Below are 10,068 nucleotides of genomic sequence, written 5' to 3'. Positions count from 1 at the left end.
CCCCCACCATGGGACCCCCCCCCGTGGGAATTGGGCCCCCCCCGCATAGGACCCCAGCATTGGGGGGGTCCCCCCCGTGTCCCCCCCCCGAGCGCTGCCCGGGCCCGCGCTGCCCCTGCCGGGGGGGGGGCGCGGGGGGCGCGGGGGGGCGGGGCCTCGAGGGCGGCCCCGCGGCCGCTGCCCCCCCCAGAGGAGGCGCTGAGAGCAATAAAGGAGGCGGAGCCTGAAAAAAGGGGCGGGGCCTGAAAAAAGGGGCGGGGCCTGAAAGGGGGCGGGGCGTCAAAGGGGGGTGGGGCGTCAAAGGGGGAGGGGCGTCAAGGGGCGGGGCCTGATCGGGGACGGGGCCTGAACCGGGTGGGGGATGTAAAAGGGGCGGGGCATAAAAGGGGGCGGGGTGTCAAAGGGGCGTGGCGTCAAAGGGGCGTGCGTCAAAGGGCAGGGTTTGGGAGGGAAGGGGCGGGGCCTGTGAGGGGAGGGGCTCAAATGGGGGCGGGGTCTGGGAAGTGCAGGGCTGGGGAGGGAAAGGGGTGGGGGCTAAAAGGGGGCGGGGCCTGAAAGGGGCGGGGCATCGAAGGGGGCGTGGCGTCAAAGAGGTGGGGGCGTCAAATGGGGAGGGGCGTCAAGGGGCGGGGTTTGGGGTTTGGGGCGGGGCCTGGGAGGGAAGGGGGCGGGGCCTGGGGTCTCACACAGTGGGGGAGAGCCAAGGGGGCGGGGTTTGTAATAGGGGGCGGGGCCTGGGGTTTGGGGCGGGGCCTGGGGCTTTGGGGGGGGGCTCGGGGGGCTGCAGCGCCATTTGGGGGCTTCAGGGACGGTTTGGGGCGATTTGGGGGGAAATTGGGGCCTGGGGGCGGGATTCCAGAGGAAATAGGGGGGGTGTTGGGGGCACTTCCGGTGGGCTCGGGGCGATTTGGGGGAATTTGGGGCGATTTCGGGGCAGATCGGCGCCTCCGCGGAGACAAAATGGCGGCCGCCGGGCGCCCTCCCGGCCTACATTTCCCGTCGTGCCCCGCGCGCCCCCTTTTCCCGCTCAGCGCCTACAACTCCCGGCACGCCCCGCGCGCCGCACTACAGCTCCCAGCGTGCCCCGCGCGGGCCCCCGCCCCTAACTCCCGACGTGCTCCGCGCGCTGCCGCCGGTGGCGGCCACGGTGAGGGGGGGGCGGCGGCGCCGGGGGGGGGCGGGGAGGGACCGGGGGGGGGGCCGGGACCGGAGGGGGGGGGGGCCATAAAGCCCCGGGGGGGGCCCGGCCGCCTTTTTCCTGCCTTGGAGGCACCAAAACGCTAGAAATCGCCCCAAAATGCGCCAAAATCGCCCCAAAATTGCCCCACCTGCCTCAAACTGCCCCCAAATCGCCTCAAACTGCCCCAAAACCGCCCCAAACTGCCTCAAAATCGCCCCCAAATGGCTCCAACCGCTGCTTTCCCCTCAAAATCCTCCCCCAAGGCCCCAGTTTTCCCTCAAACAGCCCCAAAGTGCCCCGCCCCCCCCAACCCTCCAAAAATCCCCGATCTGCCCCCAGATCGCCCCAAAAAGCCCCAAATCGCCCCAAAAAGCCCCAAATTCCCCCCAAATCCATCTCTAATCCTCCTCAGCCACCTCAAATCTTCCCCCAGCACCAAAAACCCCCCTCGATCCCCCCAAATCCCCCCCCGTCCCCTCAATCCCTCCAAATTCCCCCCCCAATACCCCCAAATCGACCCCAAATCCTCCCCTAACCTCCCCCAAAAAGCCCCAAATCCCCCCCAAATCCCCCCCAAATCCCCCTGTAACCCCCCTCAATCACCCCAAATCCTCCCCAAATCCCCTCCTAACCCCTTTTTCTCCTTATAGGGCCGCCATGGGGCTGAAGCCCTGGCAGAAAGCCCTGTTCCCGCTGCGCTCCATGGGGGCCGTGGTGCCCCCAAACCCCCAAATACCCCCTGTAAACCCCCCAAATCCCCCTCTATTGTCCCCAAATCCTCTCCTAACCCCTTTTTTCTCGTTATAGGGCCGCCATGGGGCTGAAGCCCTGGCAGAAAGCCCTGTTCCCGCTGCGCTCCGTTGGGGCCGTGGTGCCCCAAAACCCCCTCTAATGGCCCCAAACTCCCCCAAATCCCCCTCTAATCCCCCCAAATTGTCCTCTAACCTCTCTCCATCACCCCAAACCCCCTTTTTCTCGTTGTAGGGCCGCCATGGGGCTGAAGCCCTGGCAGAAAGCCCTGTTCCCGCTGCGCTCCGTTGGGGCCGTGGTGCGCCTGTTCGAGGCGGAGCTGCGGCAGCCGGAGCCGGACCTGGTGCTGCTGTCGCTGGTTTTGGGCTTCGTGGAGCATTTCCTGGCCGTCAACCGCGTGCTGCCCACCAACGTCCCGGGGCTCAGCTTCGAGGCGCGCCCCGGCCCCGAGCCGCAGACCCTGGCCTACTTCCCGGTGGCCGAGCTCTCCATCGTGGCCGCCCTCTACGCCCGCTTCACGGCGCAGATCCGGGGGGCCGTGGACCTGTCCCTGTACCCCCGGCCCGACGGCTTCTCGTCCCGCGAGCTGGTGCGCAAGGTGGCCGACGTCATCTGGAACAGCCTCAGCCGCTCCTACTTCAAGGACCGGGCGCACATCCAGTCCCTCTTCAGCTTCATCACCGGTGGGAAGGGGAGAAGGGACCCCCCCGGGGGTCGGGGGGCTCCCCCGGGGATGGCCTGGGGTCCTTGGGGTTCCTTTGGGGCTCTCCTGGGGTCCTTGGGGTTCCTTTGGGGGATGCCCCTTGGGACCCGGGGTCCCCTTGGGGCTTGGGGTTCCTTTAGGGGACGCCCTGTGGGGCTCGGGGTCCCTTTGGAGCTCTCCTGGGGTCCCTGGGGTCCCCTTAGGGGATGCCCTGTGGTGCTTGGGGTCCCTTTGGGGCTCTCCTGGGGTCCCTGGGGTCCCTTTAGGGGATGCCCTGTGGGACCTGGGGTCCCCTTGGGGTGCTCCAGTGGGCCTTGGGGCTGCCCGGTGGTCCCTGGGGTCCCTTTGGGGGATGCCCCTTGGGACCCGGGGTCCCCTTGGGGCTTGGGGTTCCTTTACGGGATGCCCTGTGGTGCTTGGGGTCCCTTTGGGGCTCTCCTGGGGTCCCTGGGGTCCCCTTAGGGGATGCCCCATGGTCATTAGGGTCCCTTTGGGGCTCGGGGTGCCCCCGGGGGATGCCCTGGGGTCGTTGGGGTTCCTTTAGGGGATGCCCTGTGGGACCTGTGGTCCCCTTGGGGTCCTCCAGTGGACCTTGGGGCTGTCCTGTGGGGCTTAGGGTGCCCCTGGGGGATGCTCTGGGGTCCCTGGGGTCCCTTTGGGGCTGCCCTGGGGTCCCTTTGGGGCTCTCCCCTGGCCCCTGGGGTCCCTTTGGGGCTCCCCCCATCTCCTTTGGGGTCCTGGGGGGGCTCTGGGTTGCCCCCATCTCCTTGGGGTCCCCTTGGGGTCTTCCCCACGGCCCTTGTGTTCCCTTTGAGGCTCCCCCCATCTCCTTGGGGTCCCTTTGGGGCTGTCCTGGGGGGGCTCTGGGCTCTCCCCTGGCCCCTGGGGTCCCTTTGGGTCCTCCCCCTGCTCCTTGGGGTCCCTTTGCAGCCCCCTGACGCCCCCCACCCTCTCTGTCCCCCCCTCCCCGTCCCCATTTCCCCCCTCCCCGTCCCCATTTGCCCCCCCAGGCACGAAGCTGGACAGCTCGGGGGTGGCGTTCGCGGTGGTGGGGGCGTGCCAGGCGCTGGGGCTGCGGGACGTGCACTTGGCCCTGTCCGAGGACCACGCCTGGGTGGTTTTCGGCCGGGGGGGCGAGCAGACGGCCGAGGTCACCTGGCACGGGAAGGGCAACGAGGACCGCCGAGGGCAGACCGTGCACGCCGGCGTGGCCGAGAGGGTGAGGGGGCGCTGGGGGGGGGTCCTGGGGGGTGCTGGGGGGGCCTGGGGTGAGGGATGGGGTCCTGTCCCCCTCGGTGCCCCCCCTCGGTGTCCCCTGGTGATGTGCCCGCTGCTTTTTGTGCTGTGCCCCGATGATGTCCCCGTTGGTGTCCCCATTGTACCCCAATAATGTCCCCGTTGGTGTCCCAATTGTACCCCATTAATGTCCCTGTAACTGCCCCCATTGTACCCCAATCATGTCCCCATTGGTTTCCTTGTTCTCCCCTAATAATGTCCCCGTTGGTGCCCCCACTCTGCCCCAAAAACATTCCCATAAGTGTCCCCATTGTACCCCAGTAATGTCCCCATTGGTGTCCCCACTGTCCCCCAAAGATGTTCCCAGAAGTGTTTTTACCCCATTTTACTCCATTAATGTCCCCATGAGTGTCCCCAGTGCCATTCCCTTGATGTCCCCATCAGAGTCCCTGTTGATGTCCCCAGTGTCCCCCCGCTGTCCCCTGATGTCCCCCTGTCCCCCCCCCGAAGCTGGCTGTACCTGAAGGGCTCGTCCCCTGTCCCCAATGTCCCCCCTGTCGCCTGATGTCCCCCTGTCCCCCTGATGTCCCCCCTGATGTCCCCCCCAGAGCTGGCTGTACCTGAAGGGCTCGTCCCCTGTCCCCAGTGTCCCCCCTGTCGCCTGATGTCCCCCTGTCCCCCTGATGTCCCCAATGTCCCCTGTCCCCCCCCAGAGCTGGCTGTACCTGAAGGGCTCGTACCTGCGCTGCACGCGCCACATGGAGGTGGCCTTCATGGTGTGCGCCATCAACCCCTCCATCGACCTGCACACCGACAGCCTCGAGCTGCTGCAGCTCCAGCAGGTGGGGACGGGGGCGGGCTGGGGGGCAGGCTGGGGGGCTGGCTGTGGGGCAGGCTGTGGGGCAGGCTATGGGGCAGGCAGGCTATGGGGCTGGCTGTGGGGCTGGCACAACGTGGGGCAGGCTGGGGGGCTGGCTGTGGGGCTGGCAGGCTATGGGGCTGGCTATGGGGCTGGCTATGGGGCTGGCATGCCATGGGGCACGCTATAGGGCAGGCTGTGAGGCTGGCTATGGGGCTGGCACAACGTGGGGCAGGCTATGGGGCTGGCTATGGGGCTGGCGCAACGTGGGGCAGGCTATGGGGCTGGCTATGGGGCTGGCATCCCATGGGGCACGCTATAGGGCAGGCTGTGGGGCTGGCTATGGGGCTGGCTATGGGGCTGGCAGACCATGGGGTGTGCTGTGGGGCAGGCTATGGGGCAGGCTGTAGGGCTGACACACTGTAGGGCACGCTATGGGGCACACCATGGGGCTGACACGCTATGGGTCACACTATGGGTCATGCTGTGGGTCTGGCGTGCTATGGGGCACGCTATGGGGCGTCCTATGGGTCTGGCGTGCTATGGGGCGCACTATGGGGCCCGCCGTGGGGCGCCCCCCAACCCCCTCTCCCCCCTTAGCGCCTGCTGTGGCTGCTGTACGACATGGGGCACCTGGAGCGGTGAGTACCGGGGGGCACACACCGGGACGGGGGGGGTAAAATCCCACCCCCTACCCCCCTCCCCGCTATGGGGCCGGCCCCACAGCGCCGTGGGGCTGAGGCCGCCCCCTCCCCACGCAGCTACCCCATGGCCCTGGGCAACCTGGCCGACCTGGAGGAGCTGGAGCCCACCCCGGGCCGGCCGGACCCCCTCACCCTGTACCACAAGGTAAAATGGGGGGGCCGGGGGGGGGGTCCGGGGGGGTCTGGGGGGGTCCGATATGGGGTGACGCCCCCCCGCTGACCCCCCCCCGGCCCCATAGGGCATCCTGTCGGCACGGACCTACTACAACAACGAGCACATCTACCCCTACATGTACCTGGCCGGGTACCACTGCCGCAACAAGAACGTCAAGGAGGCGCTGGAGGCCTGGGCAGACACCGCCACCGTCATCCAGGAGTGAGGGGGGGCCCGGGGGGGGCGTGGGGGGGGGCGTGGGGGGGTCTTTGGGGGGTCCCGGGGGTGGTACGGGGGCCTATTGTGTATGGGGTCGCTGTAGGAATTGGGATTTCCATGGGGCACCATGCTGGGGTTGGGGGTTGGTTGGTCTTGTTGGTATTTGGGGGGGTTTTGGGGTGACCCCCCCGTGGTTTTTAGGGTCCTGGGGGGGTCCTGGGGGTGTCTCATGGGTGGGGGGGCCCCATTTTTTATGGGGTCCCCATAGGGCTTTGGCTTTCCATGGGTCAATGCTCCATGGTTGGGTTTTGGTTGTCCTTGTTGGCATTTGGGGGGTTCTGGGATGACCCCCCCCTGGTTTTTAGGGTCCTGGGGGGTCCTGGGGGGGTCCTTGGGGTCCTATTTTTTATAGGGTCGCTGTAGGGTTTGGGATTTCCATGGGGCAACGCTCCATGGTTGGGTCTTGGTTGCCCCCATCCCCATTGCGGGGCTCATATGGGACCCCCCCCAGTTGTGAGGTGACCCCCCCATGGTTTTTAGGGTCCTGGGGGGGTCCTGGGGGTGTATCTTGGGTGGGGGGGGCTCATTTTTTTATGGGGTCCCCATAAGGTCTTTGGCTTTCCATGGCTCAACGCCCAACCGTTGGCTTTGGGTTGCCCCCAGCCCCATTTGGAGGCCTCGTAGCCCCCCCCCTTGGTCTGTAGCCCCCCCCCCTCGGTCCGTAGCCCCCCCCCTCACTAATTAACGCCCCCCCCAGCTATAATTACTGCCGGGAGGACGAGGAGATCTACAAGGAGTTCTTCGACGTGGCCAACGACGTCATCCCCAACCTGCTCAAGGAGGCGGCCAACGCGGCCGAGCCCCCCGGGGACACCGACGGCACCGAGGTGGGGGGGAGTTTGGGGTGACCCCCCCCCAAATAGCATCCAGATCCCCCCAAATAACACCCAGACTCCCCAAATAACACCCGGATCCGCCCCAAATAGCACCCAGACCCCCCTAATAACACCTGGACCCCCCCAAATAACACCCAGACCCCCCTAATAACACCGGGATCCACCCCCAATAACACCCGAATCCGCCCCAAATAGCACCCAGAATCTCCAATAACACACAAAACCCCCCAAAATAACACTTGGACCCCCCCAAATAGTACCCACCCCCCCCATATTGCACCCATATCACCCCCAATAACACCCAGAACCCCCCCAAATAGCACCCGAATCCCCCAAATAACACCTGGACCCCCCCATATAGCACCCAGACCCCCCCAATAACACCCAGACCCCCCCAAATAGCACCTGGACCCCCCCCATATAGCACCAAGATCCCCCAAATAGCACCCAGACCCCCCCCAATAACACCCGGATCCCCCAAATAACACCCGGACCCTCTCCCCAAATAGCACCCTGGGATTTGGGGTCTCAGGGGGGTCCGAAACCTCCTCCCTGCCCCCCCCCGGTGGGGTCTGTAAGGGGGGGGTCACTTGGGGTGCCCCCCCCATTTAGGGTCTCCCCTTTGGGGTCTCCCCTTTGGGGCTCCCCATCAGGACCCTGCTCTGGGGAGGCGATTCGGGGTCTGGAGGGGGGGTCCCTCTCCCCTTGCTGATCCCCCCCCCGTTGCGTGTGCCCCCCCCAGACCCCCCCTTGCCCGGGGGGGGGCTCGGCGCTGCAGGACCCCGAGTGCTTCGCCCACCTCCTGCGCTTCTACGACGGGATCTGCAAGTGGGAGGAGGGCAGCCCCACGCCCGTGCTGCACGTCGGCTGGGCCACCTTCCTCGTCCAGTCCCTCGGCCGCTTCGACGGGCAGGTGGGGGCCGGGGGGGGGCTGGGGGGGCTGGGGAGGGGGCTGGGGGGGCTGGGGAGGGTTGGAAGGGGTCTGGGGGGGTTTTGGGGGTACTTGGGGGTATTTAGGGGGAGTTTGGGGGGGCTGAAGTGGGGCTGGGGAGGGCTGGGGGGGTCGGGGGGCCCTTGGGGGGGCTGGGGGGGGCTGGGGAGGGGGCTGGGGGGGGTCCTGGGGGGTTGGAGGGGGTCTAGGGGGGTTTTGGGGGCACTTGGGGGTATTTAGGGGGAGTTTGGGGGGACTGAAGTGGGGCTGGGAGCAATGCGATGGGGGCTGGGGGGGGCTGGGGGGTCATGGGGGGGTTGAGAAGGGGTCTGGGGGGGGGTCCCAGGGTGGTTGGGGGGGGTTGGGGGATCTGAAGTGGGGCTGGGGGCTCTGGGGGGTTTAGGGGGGGTTTAGGGAGCTGGGGGGGTCAGGGGAGGGGGCTGGGGGGGGTCCCCGGGGGCTTGGAGGGGATTTGGGGGGATTTGGGGGGTCCAAAGTAGGGCTGGGGGGGTCGGGAGGGGGCTTGGGGGGGAGCCTGACCCCCCCTTGACCTTCTCTGCCCCTCACCCTTGAGCCCCCGTGACCTCTGCCCCCCCCGTGACCTCTGCCCCCCCCGTGACCTCTGCCCCCCCCCAGGTCCGGCAGCAGGTCCGCCTGGCCCCCCGCTCCCCCCCTCCCGCGGAGGAGGCGGAGGAAGGGGCGGGGCCAGCGGCGGGGGGGGAGGAGCCTCGCGAGGGGCGGCGCCGGGGCCCTCGCCGCGAGTCCCGCCCTGAGGAGCCGGCCCCGCCCCCCAAGCGTGTGCCCGAGCGCCGACGCCCCGCCCCCTGCGGTGCGGCCACGCCCCCTGCGCCCAAGGGGGCGGGGGCGGAGCCGGAGGGGGGCGGGGCCACGACCGCTGGGGGTGTGGCTGCAGGAGGAGGGGTGGGGCAGGGGGCGGGGTTAGGGGCGCAGGGGGCGGGGCAAGGAGCTGCGGGGGTGGGGCAAGGGGCGGGGCAGGGAGCTGCGGGGGCGGGGTTAGGGACGCAGGGGGCGGGGCTAGGGGCTAAAGGGGCGGGGCAAGGGGCTCAAGGAGCAGGGCAAGGGGCTCAAGGGGTGGGGCAGGGGGCGGGGCAAGGAGCGGCGGGGGCGGGGCTGGGGTCTAAAGGGGCGGGGTCCGGAGCGAAGGGGGCGGGGCACGGCGCTCAGGGGGTGGGGCTAGGTGCGAAAGGGGCGGGGCAAGCGGCTCCAGGAGCAGGGCAGGGGGCTCCAGGGGGGGCGGCGGCGGCGCAGGGGGCTCAAGGGGCGGGGCCGAGGGCCGAAGGGGCGGGGCCGAGGGCCGAGGGGGCGGGGCCCAGCTCGCAGGGGGCGGGGCCGGGGGCGGGGCCGTGGCTGTCGTTCCGCAGCGAGAAGATGCGGGGGATGCAGGAGCTGCTGCGCGCCCCCCGCGTCAACTCCAGCGCCATCAAGCTGCAGCTCACGGCCCAGTCCCAGGTCCAGCCCCGCCGCCCCCCCCGCGCCGCCCCCAGCGACTACGCCCTGGCCTTCCTCAAGAGGCCCCGCAAGGCGCTCTGAGAGCTGGGGGGGGGATTGGGGGGGTTATGGGGGGGTATGGGGGGGGTTATGGGGGGGGTATGGGGTGTAGGGGGAGTTATTAGGGGGGTTATTGGGGGTTATGGGGGTCATGGGGGGTTATTGGGGGGCTTAGAGGGGTTATTGGGGGGGTATTGGGGGGGTATTGGGGTCATAGAGGGGTTATTGGGGGGCTTAGAGGGGTTATTGGGGGGGGTATTGGGGGGGTATTGGGGTCATAGAGGGGTTATTGGGGGGCTTAGAGGGGTTATTGGGGGGGGTATTGGGGGGGTATTGGGGTCATAGAGGGGTTATGGGGGGGTATTGGGGGGTTATTGGGGGGTTATGGGGTGTAGGGGGAGTTATTAGGGGGGTTATTGGGGGTTATGGGGGTCATGGGGGGTTATTGGGGGGGTATGGGGGTCATAGAGGGGTTATTGGGGGGGTTATGGGGGGCTTAGGGGGTGTAGGGGGGCATAGAGAGAGTTATTAGGGGGGTTATTGGGGGGTTATGGGGGTCATAGGGGGGCTTTGGGGGTGTTATGGGGGGCTTAGGGGTCCTGGAGAGGGTGTAGGGGGGTTATTGGGGGGTATTAGGAGTCGTGGGGGGTGTAGGGGGAGTTACTGGGGGGGTTATGGGGGTCGTAGGGGGGTTTATGGGGTCTTAGGGCGTCATGGGGGGCTTGGGGGGGTCATAGAGGGGTCATGAGGGGAGTTATTGGGAGTCTTGGGGGGGGTTATTGGGGGTCGGGGGGTTCCAGGGGGGCTATGGGGGGACACGGGGGGGTCCTGGGGGGGTTCCAGGGGTCCGCAGGGTGCCTCGTGCCTGCTGTGCAGGCTCTACAGACACGGGGGGGGGGGAATTTATGGGGGTGTACCCCCCCCCCC

The 10,068-nt window shown here is 68.0% G+C and overlaps 1 protein-coding gene across 1 annotated transcript; it reads left to right on the top strand.

Moving 5' to 3' along the window:
* Positions 1-1,087: 1,087 nt before the first annotated feature.
* On the top strand, positions 1,088-9,199 carry MEN1 (menin 1). The gene is made up of 11 exons (XM_084502327.1): positions 1,088-1,147; positions 2,165-2,613; positions 3,644-3,852; positions 4,583-4,711; positions 5,329-5,369; positions 5,490-5,577; positions 5,672-5,808; positions 6,563-6,692; positions 7,444-7,614; positions 8,269-8,461; positions 8,933-9,199. The coding sequence occupies exons 2-11, from the start codon at positions 2,172-2,174 to the stop codon at positions 9,181-9,183; spliced, it is 1,791 nt and encodes a 596-aa protein (XP_084358453.1). The 5' UTR covers positions 1,088-1,147; positions 2,165-2,171; the 3' UTR covers positions 9,184-9,199.
* Positions 9,200-10,068: the final 869 nt, after the last annotated feature.

Source organism: Aythya ferina, assembly GCF_964211825.1.
Source record: "Aythya ferina genome assembly, chromosome: 38".
NCBI classification, from domain to species: domain Eukaryota; kingdom Metazoa; phylum Chordata; class Aves; order Anseriformes; family Anatidae; genus Aythya; species Aythya ferina.
The sequence above is the reverse complement of the archived record's forward strand: the minus strand, read 5'-3'. Positions and strand labels throughout refer to the sequence as shown.